This window comes from Choristoneura fumiferana, chromosome 6 (assembly GCF_025370935.1).
Source record: "Choristoneura fumiferana chromosome 6, NRCan_CFum_1, whole genome shotgun sequence".
Lineage (NCBI taxonomy): Eukaryota > Metazoa > Arthropoda > Insecta > Lepidoptera > Tortricidae > Choristoneura > Choristoneura fumiferana.
In genome coordinates this window covers 8,168,253-8,184,274 of record NC_133477.1, presented here as the reverse complement: position 1 = coordinate 8,184,274, position 16,022 = coordinate 8,168,253, and the positions used below count along the sequence as shown (strand labels likewise).

The 16,022-nt window shown below is 36.4% G+C and overlaps 2 protein-coding genes across 2 annotated transcripts in view; one reads left to right on the top strand and one right to left on the bottom strand.

Annotated features, from left to right (window-relative positions):
* Positions 1 to 572: 572 nt before the first annotated feature.
* Positions 573 to 1,708, top strand: LOC141428962 (transmembrane protein 70 homolog, mitochondrial). The gene is made up of 2 exons (XM_074089046.1): positions 573 to 1,133; positions 1,467 to 1,708. Exons 1-2 carry the CDS (start codon positions 693 to 695, stop codon positions 1,650 to 1,652), a joined length of 627 nt encoding a protein of 208 aa, XP_073945147.1. The 5' UTR covers positions 573 to 692; the 3' UTR covers positions 1,653 to 1,708.
* A 1,102-nt stretch (positions 1,709 to 2,810) lies between these two features.
* LOC141428961 (UNC93-like protein MFSD11) overlaps positions 2,811 to 16,022 on the bottom strand; it is a 29,907-nt gene continuing 16,695 nt past the window's right edge. Inside the window, exons 3-8 of the mRNA XM_074089045.1 lie at positions 11,303 to 11,479; positions 9,775 to 9,946; positions 8,815 to 8,926; positions 6,958 to 7,083; positions 5,658 to 5,962; positions 2,811 to 5,224 (exon numbers count right to left, since the gene is read on the bottom strand). Coding sequence (XP_073945146.1) covers positions 5,012 to 5,224; positions 5,658 to 5,962; positions 6,958 to 7,083; positions 8,815 to 8,926; positions 9,775 to 9,946; positions 11,303 to 11,479 — 1,105 coding nt within the window. The 3' untranslated portion in view covers positions 2,811 to 5,011. The remainder of the gene's footprint in view (positions 5,225 to 5,657; positions 5,963 to 6,957; positions 7,084 to 8,814; positions 8,927 to 9,774; positions 9,947 to 11,302; positions 11,480 to 16,022) is intronic.

Below are 16,022 nucleotides of genomic sequence, written 5' to 3'. Positions count from 1 at the left end.
TTTTTCTGGTTTTCTGTGCATCCATGTCTCAGTTTGTATTTTCGATATAATTTAGAAGAGGCATTTTTAAATTTACATAAGACAGGGAAATGAGAGTAGACACAGGGAAGTGATTCAAAATGATTTTTTGGTCCAACAATGGACTCCACAGTAAATATGATACTAGTAAATAGAAATGTACATAATTTCAACTAAAATACTATTTTATCGTCCAACTAGTGTTTACCCGCGGCTTCGCACACGTAAATCATTAGGTCCAGCAGCTGAATACCGGGATTTTTAAAAATTGCCGTGGGAATTCCCGAAAATTAAATCGTTGTTTTCATTGACATTACATTAAAAACAATCATGGTCAAATTTCATGACTCTAAGCCCAGCGGTTATTAGTTCGAAAGTTATCCCTATCTCGTGGGAATATCGAAATAAAAAGTAGGCTATGTTTTATTCCAGATGTCAAACTATCTACATACCAATTTTCATACCATTTTTTTTTTTTTAGTTACCCTATATAACTCTAGCGTCGCTGTCGTCGCTTAAATTTATGATATTTGAAGTGTACCACCCCTGGCGTACGGACGGGACGGCGGATTTTACATGCATTGGTCTTCGGAAAAAATAACCCTAATGGGAATACAATTTGATTTTATAGTTTAATATTTTGTAATAGTGGTGTATTTTATTAGATAGCAAACATGTTTCGACTTTGTTTCCAAACTACCTTCGTACAATCTAGATCCCTGGCGGTATTGCAAAAAGAAATTTCGTCTCATCTAAAACGTATCGGTTTCTACGATGTTAAAGGAGCTCGTCATTTCGCTATTAAATCCGGGGATGATCAGACAGAACGCATTTATTATGGTCCATTGACACCTCAAATTAAAGCTGTGAAAGTATTTTCATTAAGTTCAAGTGTTGCTGGACTAGTGGCTCAACCGATCATACTCAACGAAGCAGCGACGATAGGCAGCACGTCACTCCTCGTCGCGATTTGTTCCGTGGTCGGGTTCTTCACATTCGTCACGCCGATATTATTGCACCAAATCACCAAGAAATATGTAACAGAAGTTAACTATGATCCCACAAACAAAACCTATAGAGCAATCACTTACAACTTCTTTATTGCTGAAAAACAGGTACTTAGTCACTTATTTACGTATAAACTTGATCTCAAGTTCTGTACTGTGTACTTCTTTACACACTGTGCCTGTGTTTTTCGTTATTGTAAATTTTGTGTCTAATGAAATGATATTCCAACTATCATATTAACTCACCCAGGATCTTAAGGTATTAGTTAAAGTCGGGGCCCAGTTGTTGTGTATTGTAAACAAACTATGATCAACCCCATGAAAAAGCCAACAAACAAGAAACAAACCATTGACCATAACAAATATCATTCCCTTTCTGTAATAGTGTGGAGATCTGCGTCTCAACATTATATTGTTTAAAAATATATTTCTCCATTGCAGCATGAATTTAAAGCAGAAGACGTTGTAGTCCCGGACATCCCTGGTATGTTTACTACTATGGTTGCTAAGGGCAAGCCTTTGTTTGTGGAAGCTCGTCATTTCAGTGACCCCATGCACTATGCGAAAATGATGGGCTATGACAAGCCCATGGACTTCAAACTCGGAGACCCTGAGAGCAGCAAATAAATTCTAGGTTGTTGTATTGTAGCTGTTAATAGATATAGTTATTTTGTTTCCTACAAGTGCGTTTGATTTTGTTAATTTATAACCTTGTCTGACTTAAAAAGTAGTTTTATTAGTTCAGTTGCAATGAGAATATCAAGTACTAATTACTTTAACCAACAAGATTTTCTAAAATTGACCAGACCTAAACCAATTTGAAAAAAGGTTACTATGTTCAGAAACCAGCCAACCTACTTAGTTCATTAAGGGCCTGTTTCACCACCCATTGATTAATTTTAACGGACGGATAAATGTGTTGCCATCTCCGTCTATTCAAACAAAACAAACAGAGATGGCATCACATTTATCCGTCAAATAAATTTAATTAAGATTGGTTTTTTGGAATCTTTTTGTATTTTTTATTTCAATTCCAAATTTTTTGTTAGTTTTAAATAAATTTAATCAATGGATGGTGAAACAGGGGGTAAATATGATAATAGTGATTTGACCTATGGCCTCTCAAGCAGTGTGTTATCCCCACTGGGTTAGTGGGTGGGTTGGGTACAAATCTAAGTTTTCCGAAATACTTGTACCTAATTAAAAAATTACAATGAGCTTTATGGAGAAGGAAAACATTGTAAGGAAACCAGCACAAAACTGTAAAGCAACTCAATGGTATGTGAAATTCCCAATCAGCACTGAGCGAAAATGAGCTATTGCTTACCTTAGAAAATCTCAATGTACCTGTGTTTTCTGTACTGCTCTATATGTTGGTGTTCATAAAGAGTCATAGTAGTGTATGAATTCTTATTCAGGAATTTGATGTACATCTATGCAATATAGCTGTTGAAAAATAGTTAACATCCTATTCTCAGACCTATCGAATATACACAAAAAATTTCATAATTATCGGTCAAGCCGTTTCGGAGGGGTTTGTCCACAAACATTGTCACCTGTGAATTTTATATATTAGATTAAATTACAACATTCTAGCAGTGATAGTTTCTAAGCTACGCCGCAGAAGGACAGACAGATAGACAAACAGACGGATATGGCGAAACTACAAGGGTTCATTGTAGAAAAATAGAACTATAAATCAGTCTTGTTTAACAACAACAACACCAGCATCTCATGTTTTTCAAGGATTTACACCAACTGAACATGGATAATGAAACAAATAAATAATTGTTAAAATAAAGATTATTTTATTAATAATAAAATCATGTTTACAATACAAATATATTCTAATTTTCTTATTCATAAAAATATCACTACAGAAGAGTACCAGGAAAAAGTTAATGACTAGAGATGACCAATTTAGTTTTTACATGTTTTTTCTGTAAATTAAATAAAATCCCTGAATAAAAACAAGTAGGTTAGGCACCTACCTATAACATCGTATGTAAAATCTGGATATGCTTGTGTTAAGGAATGTAACAAAGTTAATAACTGCATATTCTTTAATCACTGATAGTTGAAATGCCTCTTTATGGAATTTTTAAGTAGATATTTGACACAATACATGTACATACATACATAAATAATACCCATGTTATTTCAAGGTGTCTTGATTAGATCTATGTATACAAACCATAAATTATTCTCACTGGAGATATTATCCATTTTTAATGAAAAAAATTAAAATAAAATCTTTAAAATTTAGTAATAAATAACGTCAGATTATCATAAAACGGTTTTAAACAATTTCATTCATTTGTTTATGTACATTTTTTTACAAATATTTCTTACTTACAAAAATATCATATATTTACAGTATTACATTTCTTTAGTTCAAAGCACCTTCTGTTACTTCTAAACTATCAAAACAAAAATGTGCCGAATATTTTTATATTCCCCGCGATTTTGCTCCAGCAATACAAACATTTTCGTAGAAGTAATATTCTACATAGCATTTGCCTACAAAGATATTTTTTACTTTTTATCCTATAGAAACAGAATAAAGAACTTGCTTATCTACTTAAAAATATCATTAGATTTTATTAGTCTTATAATAATTTCATGAAACATCCACGTGGATGGATTGAATCAATGCCAAATATTTGCGCAGTAAAAAGTTATGAAATAGGTACTAATGGTAATTTCTTCATTAATAGACTGATTGTGATCTAAAGTAAAGACTAACAAACGACGAAGATGAAGGCTAGATAACAGGAACAGAAAAAGGTTACAGGGCATAGAAAGGTCATAAAGGTAATAAATAGAGAAAATACAGTATTTGTAGTCCGCTTGTTACAACAAATAAATAAAAAATATAATTTGGAATTAAATTCGAATAACTTAGGGTATCTAACTAAAATAAGATAACATTTTATTTTACATACTTTGCGAGGCATAAACAACAAAAGGCCTTGTGCGGATTATCAGGCATAATCGTGGCGGTAAATTGTAACATATATGATTGTATTGGTAATGTGTAAATACAAACTTGGATAATGTAATACGTAATATGAAAATACTCTTCTGTGTCACTGTCATCGGCCTGATGAACTTGTCTTACATACGGTCTTACGCGCGATATGTTTCAATTAAAACCACTATAATAAAGAAAAACATATTCGATAGCTAAATTACTTCTACCATTTCTCTAACTATGCATTATAATTATGTAATGCATACACAGTCAGTGAAAATGTTAATGGTTAAAATAGGCGTAAAAATTATAATGAAATACAAGCGTTCGTTTAAATCTAATAATCGAGAGATATTGTAGGTACATTTAACATACGCAACGGGTAATATTTCTGTAAAAGTAATAGACACTTAAATATCTCCTCAGTATAAGAATCTGCGCGGATCCTAGTAAAATCTAAGCCAGAATTTTATTTAATACTCTAAAACTGGACTTATTCATGGAAATTTGCAACGACATTGCGTGTTTATGTCACAAAAAAAATATTGCGCACCGTCACACAATAAAAAGATGGCCAAACTATTTTTTCTACTTATACCTGTTTTTTAATCAATAGGAATGTTTATTGATGAAATAGATATTAACGTACCACATTCGAATTTGCCGACTTAATTGACCACTACGAATATAATGTATAATGTAATTTATAATCTGACCAGAAAACCACATAACGATCGGTGATAGACGATCCTGTCTAATAATATTAACAAACTAATATCTGTTGCCTGATATTTTAGCGGATTTCGCTCAATAACGAACATCTCATTAGCCATCGCTATTTACTTAAATGCGTCTGTCGTGAATTACAACACGAAATGGATCTTTCGTGCAAGTTTTAAGTCATATTTAACAGTTCAAAAAAAAAGCCGCCATTGCATCTAAGCTGTCGTCCCTCGCTCTATCAGCTCTGGTATATTCATCACATAATCCGTATACCTTGCATCATACATGTTCAGTCGTAATGTAGCGTGTTGTCAGCGAGCGAGTGCGTGGCGGGGGTCTTTTCGTCCAAGTCTTGCGCCAGCGACCGGTTGCGCGCGCGGGCGGTTACTTCGACGCGGCAGAAGGCGGCCGTGCCCACAGTGGCCAGTACTGCCAGGATGCCAAGCTGCACCGACAGGAGGGCGCGGGACGAGTAGAAGAAACACGCTGCCGCTGCCAGCGACTGGAACAAATCGGAACATACACATTAGCCTCGGCTGACTACCCTTAGTTCCGCCAAGATAACCAAGTTTGATAACTGGTTAACTAGGTGGAACACTACTTCCGCGAGGGAAAATAGTTGTGTAGTTGGAATTCTAAATTCATTCAGTCATTAAAATTGGCTAGTTGGGATCCCCTTATTTTTTTATTTTATGATGACATATGTTGGAAATACAAATTATGTATAAAATTCAGCTGTCTATTTATCTCGATTCTTACGATATAGCCTTGTGACATACAGACGGATAGAGCGTACGTAGCGTAGCGACAGTATAGGGTTCCGTTTGTCACCCCGGTACGGGAGTCTAAAAATAAGATATTGATTTACGAGTACAAACTCTTTAAAATACTTACATCTAAGTCATTTAAAGCCAAAAAACAACGAACCAACATACCTGCGTAAACTTGAATAGCGCAAACGCCGACGTGCTGTTGTCAGAATAATTCCCGCCAAGTATCGAATAAATCTGTGTATTGAAGCACGCATCCCCAAAACCTAGCAGGAAGCTGCATAACATGGCCAAATGAGCCGACGGCGTTATATAGGAAGTCTCTTTGGTATCGCCGAAGGGAGCTACGTTCGGCAAGTTGATGAAGATTAGGAAGAAGCTGGTGATGTGGATCAAGTAACCCATGAACACGATGGGGTCGCGGCCCCAGCGCGTCGTTTTAGAACCGAGGATACCGAATAGAGCTCCACCTGTGAAGAAAAAGAAAGAAAATTTCAAAATATATTATCGATCAAACAGATCCTAAATTCAAATTCATTATCATAAAGATATTAGGGCTTCCGCCAACTCGCGCGGGCACGACGTGCTTGTTTCATTTTTTTTTATTCGACTGGATGGCGAACGAGCAAGTGGGTCTCCTGATGGTAAGAGATCACCACCACCCATAAACATCTGCAACACCAGGGGTATTGTGGATGCGTTGCCAACCTAGAGGCCTAAGATGGGATATCTCAAGTGCCAGTAATTTCACCGGCTGTCTTACTCTCCACGCCGAAACACAACAGTGCAAGCACTGCTGCTTCACGGCAGGATTAGCGAGCAAGATGGTGGTAGCAATCTGGGCGGACCTTGCACAAGGTCCTACCACCTGCAAAATGTCACTAGAGCGGCACTGCATGAGGCGTGGCTCTGCTCTATCAAAACCTATTGAAACAGAACGCGAGTTAGCGGAGGCCCTTAATGTCTAAGGTATATTAAGAAATTAATGAATATACCATAGATGGGGATGTTTGGAAATAATTCAGTTTCATATTGGTTTTTTCCGAATTGTTAGTAGATTTTCAATATTTACAAGTGCTTATCCTATAGCGTATTTTTTTATGAGAGCAAAGAAAACGAGCATGTGGGCCATCTGATGGGAAATGATCACCACCGCACCGCCCAACATCATGGACATGTACTCATTCTTCGGATAGCTTCGGATAACGGCTTATTAAATTAAAACAGAGCATATGGGCCATCTGATGGGAAATGATCACCACCGCACCGCCCAACATCATGGACATGTACTCATTCTTCGGATAGCTTCGGATAACGGCTTATTAAATTAAAACAGTAGTAGAATTTTCTAACAACAAAACGGTCTAACAAAATGGTCTAAAATGTAGGAAATTTCGTTAATTTTCAGTCTAGACTTTTTTTATTTATTTATAGCTTTTTTGATAATGAAACTTTGGTTAAATACCAAGTACTTCTCCAAGGCCAATGAAGACTCCCGACAAGCCGACCAACTGTTTTGCGTTGTCGCCCATCGCCAGAGTGAAGCCAATGCTGGGACTGTACACGCCGCTGAAGAAAGAGAGCTCCACGCCTAGAACAAGAAGTTAATTATGTTTCTTTTCTCAAAAATGTCCGTAAAAGTTGACATTATTCTTTACATATCAGAAGGTGAAGTGCATAGTTTATGGTCAGCGAAAAATTAAAAAGTTAAAAAGATTGCAGGCGCGCTAGCTCGACAATAATGAATTAGCGCGCCTGCAATCAGTCACTTTTTTTTAAGTTAAAAAGGCCATGGAAATGTTGGCACAAGTCGTATACAGCCAAATCTAATGGCCGGTATCAGATATTTTGTTGGAACTCCGGACTTTTTCTATTGGGTCTGAAATAGCTTGTGGTGTTTTCGGTGGAAAAATACACCTGCAGTTTATTTTTAATTAAAAAAGGCGGGAAAGCATAAGAAAAATATTGGAATAAAATTAAATTTTATAATATATTTTGAGAAAAAGTTTATTCTATTTCAGAATTATTCACCATTTTTGAGAAAAGCTTTATATTAGTCTCGGCTGGAATAGCAATTGCTGGCTTCGTATTAGTTAAACGGACTCGCAAGCTCGTCCGTTTAATACTCATACTCAGCCAGCAATTGCCTACTTCCAGGCCACGACAATAATCTACTATTATATGTCTACTCTTTATTCCGGAATAAAGGTCTTTGAAGTCTTCGATGGTAATAATTCGGACACATACTTAGTATTTACATATGGCGGCGCTCGGTGACATTTGAGTTGATCTTCCACCGATTACTTCCTTTGTAATATTTCTTAGTGTTCAACTACAAAGATATGAGCAAAGTTACAAAAATATGTACGGAGTATACACAAATTAATATTAAGGTCGTGTATACATATTTTTGTTACTTTGGCCGTATCGATATCTTTGAAGATGACTGGACTATTTTTCTACAATTTATACTACCTATTTTTTTAAGATTTTTTTAAGATTTTATTCATTGTAACATTTATAACCTCTACCGAATCGCAGCTGGTTGGAAAAAAATCATGTTTTTTTTAAAAAATCGTATAAATCGCGATTTATTGAAAAAATCCGATTTTTTTTAATTTTTTCAATTGTCATAGTTTTAACAAAAGTTTTGCATAAAACGGAACGCGCTCTGAGAAAAAGGGAATTCCTCGCGCGGACTCGTATTAGGTAAACGGCGCGCGGGAAATTCCCCTAAAATATCTCATTCATCCAAACAAGTTTAGATCGTTCCGTTCAGTTTCAGTTTTCATTGATCTTGTTCTTGTTATTGCTGTTGCTGTCGGAGAACTGTTTTTTTTTTTTTTTAAGTACTATAATAATGAATAACGATAACAATTACATTGATTGATTTTTAACTAACATTTATGACAATAAAGAGATTGATTAAATCATTAATTTATTGAATCAGGCGTTACTTTGCGGAGGTCCATATCAATGAACTAAAATAATTTCCTTGCTCACCCGCGACCTTAAGGTCTTGATTTCATGATCATGAATCAATGATTTAAGGATTGATTAAATCATTGATTTTTATCAAAAAAATCATTTGATTTAAATCATGATCATGATTTAATCATGCCGACCCTGCCGAATCGTCAGTCTATTTTGGCTATGCCACTTCTCTCAGTCTGGTGTAAATTAAGCCCACAGTCGACTTCAAAACAAACATTTAAACATATCCTTTACTTACACCTTATTGCATTGTAAAAAAGTGAAAAAATTAAAGGAGCTTTTTATAGTCAACAGTATCGTAAGCAGCCAGGCCAGGTATCGTTCTTACCAGTGTAAATGAATGTGACACTCAGAAGCAGCATGTCTCGAGTGCAGAACAGCCTCAGGGCGCCTTTGAACGCATCCAACGGACTGTCGGACTCGTTGTTTACTACCTCTATCTGAAACGGTAACATTCACAGTTTAAGTAACTCTACCACAACAGCATCTAGTTAAAATCTATCTAATTGAACCTTCATAATATTTGCTTACTTTTATATGTAATATAATGCGGGGTGTGTAATGATCGGTATAACAACAATTTATATAATTTCAAAGGATAGGGGCTTCACAGAACTTTTTTTATAAAATAAACCTAACCAAACCTAACCCAAAGAACTTCAAATCGAATTAACAACAATAGAAATAAGTTGTGTTTTAAGATACAATGCATTAGCTATATCAATTGAAAATTATATCAACTAAATAAAAATAAAATAAATAAATATCATGGGACACTTGCTTGTACTATGGATACTAACTAGGCAATGGATAAACATACTTATATAGATAAATATATACTTAAATACATATAAAATATCCAAGACCCGAGAACAAACATTCGTATTATTCATACAAATATCTGCCTCGGCTAGGAATCGAACCCGGGACCTCAAGCTTCGTAGTCAGGTTCTCTAACCGCTCAATCAATTGTTGTTATATCCTTCGCTACGAGGACGTAGCCTTCGTTAGGCGCCAATATTTTAAAATTCTGCATTCCAGTTTTTTTTTGTTCTGGTACTCAGTTGTCTGGCAAAGTCTGTTCTTGGTACCTGAATGTACGCACACGCGAAAGTATTAAGGGCCTCTGCTAACTCGCCGGACTGCACGCCTCGGGCGCCCTAATAGAGTAGCGCTGCGTGAGGCTGTTCTCAGCTCTATTGAAACAGCACGCCGCGCGGGCTCCAAGCCATGCACCCGCGCGTGTTAGCAGAGGCCCTTAAACAAACAATCTTATTCTGAAAGGTACCTTGGCATCCTCGATGCCCGGGGTCCGTCGCGCCGGCCGCAGCAGCAACAGAAACACGATGCCCACGACGCAGACGGCGGTCAGAACGCCGAATACGACGTTGCGCGTCTCCAGGTCAATATGCGTTTTGCCTTGGAACTTTATGAACACGAACAGGTTGCCGAAGAACAAACTGGAAGGGAACAAACATGAATTATGGTTAGGAAAATACCCCCCAATAAGATGAGATGAGGTCTGCTCCCAAACGAATATTTTTTTAGTATTCATAGCTAGTAAATATAATTTTATTAATTCACGTTAATTTGGGCCTAGATTTATTCAGGTGTCTTGTAGTGATTTTATTGGATTTTGAAGTCTACAGTGACCTCATCTTATCTAAACTCTGGCCTCATCTGCACGGCACTGGCACTCTGGGCAAAGGCCTACCCTTTTCTCCGCCACTCTGCGCTATCCTGGACAGATACCTGCCAATCGAGCTGAAAAGCGCTCAGACCGTCCCACCATTTCCTCTTGGGTCTGCCTGTGCTCCGTTGACCACCCCATCGGAACCCATTCGGACTAGACTAAACTACTATAGACTGGACTGGTTATGAAACTGAAAAATTGTGACAAGTACTTTTCTTTATTTTCACCATAAACCCAACCAAAGCCGCGCGCAGTGGAAGAGTGAAAGTTATTAAACTGCACTATTATTGTATTATTATGATATATCATACGGCAAGATAAATTACTTTCAATAATAAAAAAACATAATGACATAGTAATATAATCAGTGAAAACGTTCATGGCACGGAGCTATAAGATGTTAGATGGAGTAACGCATATTGCGCGTTCCCTTGGACTTACTAGCCTATCTTATGCGTTCGTTAAACCTTAAACCCACTCAATAAGGACGTAAGCGCAAGGTATTGTACAATATGTGCTATTCTGTCCCACTTATGCAGCCCGTTATGCCCCCAATGCTACGAATTCTCCTAGGTATACCAAAGTAATGGACAGTGATCGACGATTCGGTTGCCAATGGGAGCGAATGAACTCAAGCACTATGCTAGTTTGTATATGCCACGGGAATCCAGGTTTCGTTTTGTTGGATAAGACAAGGTTTTTTTTATCTTATACCTAATAATATAAAATCAATTTCCGTTACGTGTCAACATTTCAAGTACATGTATTTACTAATGAATAAAATGTACTGAATTTATTTTTAATAAAGCACGTGAGTTATCTAAGTATGCTTATTAAATGTCGTCTATTTTATACTAGTTATTCATATTACAATTTTATACTATTTAGTTCAATCATCGGTATCGCCAGTTTAGTAGCCGTCTCTTTCTAAAGCGATACTTTGAAGAGGGACAGCGCGCTAAAACCGCGCGGCTAATCGCATAGCGCGTGCTTGCAATTTTCCACTTGATATACGCAGCGTAGCAGCCGCACTCCCGATCACTGATATCGGATACAGCCGTATAGTTGAAACATTTTGAAGTGAGCCAATCCACTTAAGACTACAATACCATATTTATTATACCTGCACTGCAGCATGGCCCAGAAGACTCCGGAGTTGCGCGAGATAGTGTCAGCGTCGCTGTTGAGCGTGAGGTAGTTGCCCTGGCCGGTCCAGATGGCGGCGGCGCCCGCGCCGATCAGCACGCTCGCCGCGTACAGCAGCCACGTGCGAGGGAACAGGAACGACACAATGAAGAATCTGACCGAAACAAAAGATTTTGTTTTTTTATTACATGGGTCAATCAAGTTTTTAGTGCATGTTATTCTGTCCCGTAATATACACACAGTGATACACTTTGTTTTGTAAGGAAAATGTTTGCAATGTATGCTATTGGCATGCTTAAGATATGAACCCCGAAAGAATTTATTACATTGGAATTGACAACCGGATAGCCAAGTAGTTAGAGAACCTGACTGACTGACTACAAAGCTGAGGTCCCGGGTTCGATCCCCGGCCGGGGCAGATATTTTTAAGAATAACACGAATGTTTGTTCTCGGGTAAGTCGGTTAAGTATGTATTTATCTACTAGCTGTGTGTGCCCGCGACTTCGTCCACGTGGACTTAGATTTATTTCAGTCAGTTATTATTTTGACTTTTTGACTGCCTAGCCTAGTCTATAATAAATAAGTATGTTTTTTTTTATTCGAGTGGATGGCAAACGAACAAGTGGGTCTCCTGATGGTAAGAGATCACCACCGCCCATAGACACCTGCAACACCAGGGGGATAGCAGTTTATCATATCAGTTGCCTAGTATCCATACAGGTCACAGAATGCGACCCAGTAATATCAGTAAAACAAATCAAGATTAAATATATTCTAAGGGCTAAGTTTAACAAGTATTATAAAATAAAGAAAGATTATCTTGTGGTTTGTGTGCGGTTATGCATTTATTAATGGACGAAATCATTTGTGATTGGAACCAATCTAATTTATGTATATCTAAATAGGTCGTTAAGTTTCCGTTGCACTATGCGTATTGTTATTATTTGTTATACCTAACTGGTTTGACATTATATCTTCTAGCCAAAAGTGGATTTTTCTGATGCTTAATTATTTAGTCTATTAGTTCAAAACCGCAGCTTAAATAAACTATTTGGTTATTTTGTCATTTCTTACAAGCATTTATTTTATTGTTTAAATGACGAACCAGTATACAATGCGAAAATTTACTCAGCTTGCAAAATTTGCAAAACGCGAGTGTTTGGGACCGAGCCAAATAACAAAGGTTGAAGCTACGGTCGATTAACTTCGCTGGAGAGTTCAGTAGGTATAATGATATTTTCAAGTTCATAGCAATCCATCCATATATCTACATAAAAACTACAAGCTGACTTGGCAATAAGTTTTTGTTAAAATTTTTAGAGTTCCGCAGCCAAAATATCAAAAATAGAACCCTTATAGACATAGATGTAAAGTGGGGGTAATTTTTTTTCTCGTCTAGCCCTATAGTGTGAGGTATCGTTTGGATAGATCTTTTAAAATCAATGGGAATTGTGAAGATGATCAATATTCAAATATTCTACTTTAAAGTGTAAATTTTCATTAAAATCGAGCGCTCCCCCCCTCCCTCTAAAAGCTACACTGTTGGTTTGTAAAATTTGAAAAAGAAACATGAGTAATTATAATAACTATAGCTAAACTTGGAAGATGCCGTACAAAATAAAAAAAAATCTTGTAAAAATATTATACTTCATTTTTTCGTAACGACTACGGAACCCTATCTTAGGCGACTCCAACGCGCTCTTGCTCAGTTTTTCCTGACTGTACTTGGAAAGTCATCCATTCTAAATGTGTTTTTTGAATTTCAACTCAGTCTTACCTCTGTAAGTACGAGTAAGTTAAATTCGACGTCCAAGATTTGGACCATATCTACTCATGGGCATGGACAAGAGTTTTTAAAAAGAGGTAAGTAATTTAAGGAAAAAGTTTTCCTACAATATTTGTTTATATGTCACCAGATTACAAATTTTGTTAGGTCACAATAACTACATTAAACTGTGCTAATATGTTTCAAATACTAACTTCTGTGTTAGGAGGTTAATTGAACAATAATGACGTAGTGCTTGACGTGAGTGCAATACTTAAGAATTGGGCTACCGAACTACTACAAAAGGTGCACGGAAGTATGCAGCCTTGAGCGTCGAGAGTGAAGGTTCGTGCGACTAGACCTGTTCCGCGGAATACTAATAACTAATAACAGACAAACTTTTCAAACCCCACAGTACAGTCGAAGTTAAAGATACCTACCTTTAAACTTTACTACCTTGTCGCTGTAACATCTTTCAAAAAAGGAGGATATCAATTCGGTTGTATTTTTTTTATGTGCAATATTGTCAGAAGGCTTACATTGACAAGATCAAGAGACTAAATTGTAAAAATATTGTTACCCTCGACTGTACCTATAAGTTTTTTTATTATCAATCTAATTTATAGGGGCCGGGGCCGTTCCAACTATAAAGCCATGATTCTTTATTTTTTTCACTACAGAGTTCAAAAGAGATTCTACGTATTCACTTCGTGGTTTAAGCGAAGTACTTGTGGTCTACGGACTATTGACCGGGATGTGAAGTCTACGAAGGTTTTTATCGGCAATGTACAGGTACCGCAGCAGGTATTGGTTGCGAGTTAATTTCACCGGTTCCCTTCCCTGTTGAGATACGGATCCATAAAAAATATTTGTAACGCTATACGCTCGCCAAGCCAAAATGCTTTATTTCCAGTCTCATGTATTTATTATAGGTACTTTAGGTACACTGCTATGAAACCTCGTTTAAAAAGATTAGGATTACAATGCCGTGACCGTTCTTTCTAGACATCTGAACAATTAAATGCCTATAATGCATCCCAGCTAATTTGTATAATACGTACCTAATAATTAAATAAAAAGCATGACGAATTATAATAAACTACACGCCATTTCTTAAATTTATTATAGTTTACTTATACTTTTATTAGTGTTCTCGTTATTGAAATCGTATATATAAATGTTTTGAAATATACTTATTTTTACGCCATTATCTACCTACGCCATTTCTGGCTGCGTCAAGCGCACCCAAAGTTAGCCGAATGCGATCCGAGTATACAATGTTGCAAGTTCGACAGTTTTTTGGTCGAAACCACTCAAACCAAAACCGAAGTACTACAAAACGGTCGGACACCTACATAATTCACCCTATTAATCCAGTTTTCATTGCATTACTATAATAATTAAGGTCTATCCAAGCCTATAGGTCCTAAAAAAGTTCTACTTGGATGGCATAAAACCACAGCATAAAACACTGTCAAACATCGAATAAAAATAATTTATTGAATTCAAAGATATGCGTGTTCATGCAGTTTCTCCACCTCCACACTACCAGATGTTAGACTCTAACATCTGGTAGTATGGTGTACGGTTGTGTTGCTGTGAAGATGAGCTCTGGTTGAGTTCGAAACGCGTCAATCTATTGTGGTGATGGTGATAGATGGGTTTGTGTGATTTGTATGTGTTCTTACAGTTTGGAGGTGGAGGACGCATATCTTGCATTAACTTATTATTTTGACACTTGAAACTTAACGGTAAAATTTGGACACGTTTTTAAATGAAACAAGGGAACTATTTAAAATTGTGTTAACTTCTATAGTAAAAACATAATAAATACAGCTGATAAATGCACATGTACGTATTTTTAGTCCATTTGTGTTCGAAATACTAAGAAACGTGTTACAATTTGACCGTTAACTCAAACCCTAAATTAAACGGAGTATAGCCACAGGTATAGTACTTATAGCTAACATAATAAGGTAGCGGGTGAGCAAAGAAATTCTTTTAGTTCATCGAATAAAAACATTCGTCTAATTAAATTAATCAAAATATAGAACCTATTATACCTACTTGTAAGACTTAAACCGCATTCTCGAGTTTATTATTGTTTTATCTCTATTTATGTTTATTACTGTTAGGTATATTTATTAATGAAAGCTTTGTTATTATCACATGCTTAAGGAATATGGTTTTTTCAAGGATTTTAGAAATCGGCCTTATCAGCGATAAAACTAATACAGTATTTAGGTACGGTAACCTTCAATGTGACGTGTTCTGTTGATCGTTTAAGATTTATCGGTTAATGTCTTGTTGACTAACGTTAACAATAGCTTCATAAAGTAGTTATATCGTTAATCGATTTCACAATGAGGATAACCGCTACTGCGTCTACTATAATCAAAACACATGGGGTAATATTTTTTCTAAGCCTTGTGTTACATAAATATGTGAGGCATACCGTAAAAGTAGTAATAGATTGCGTCGTTTGTTGGATCAATCAGCCCAGCATACCCGCTATGTAATTCTACTTGGATGGTTCTTGTTAGATGTGTAACTAGAGCTTAATTTATCATATAAAATATGTATTTATTTATCAACACAATTTTACATGTTATTATTGTAAAAATGAAGGTCCGTATCTCTGATAGAAGTTGCAAATAATTGTACCTATATGCAAGTTAATAGGCAGGACAATGATATAGGTACAGCTAACTTACATGAAAATATACATGAACGAAAACGAATCTATTCGAGACACGTCAATATATTTCCGTCACGTTTATTAAATAGGTGCCTTGTATATTATAAAAGAAGCGACTGTCGCGAAAAGATATTCGATATTTGTAAAATATCAAGGCTAAGAGAAGTCGTGTTCTTTGTAAATTGTTTAAAAGTTACGCTCTTGGTTCAAGGAACGACGTACAGTACGTAGGC

Coding starts and splice junctions, on each gene's coding strand:
- LOC141428962 (XM_074089046.1), top strand. CDS start 693: ATGTTTCGACTTTGTTTCCAAACTACCTTCGTACAATCTAGATCCCTG. Junction 1,134..1,466: donor TCTTTATTGCTGAAAAACAG/GTACTTAGTCAC, acceptor TCTCCATTGCAG/CATGAATTTAAAGCAGAAGA.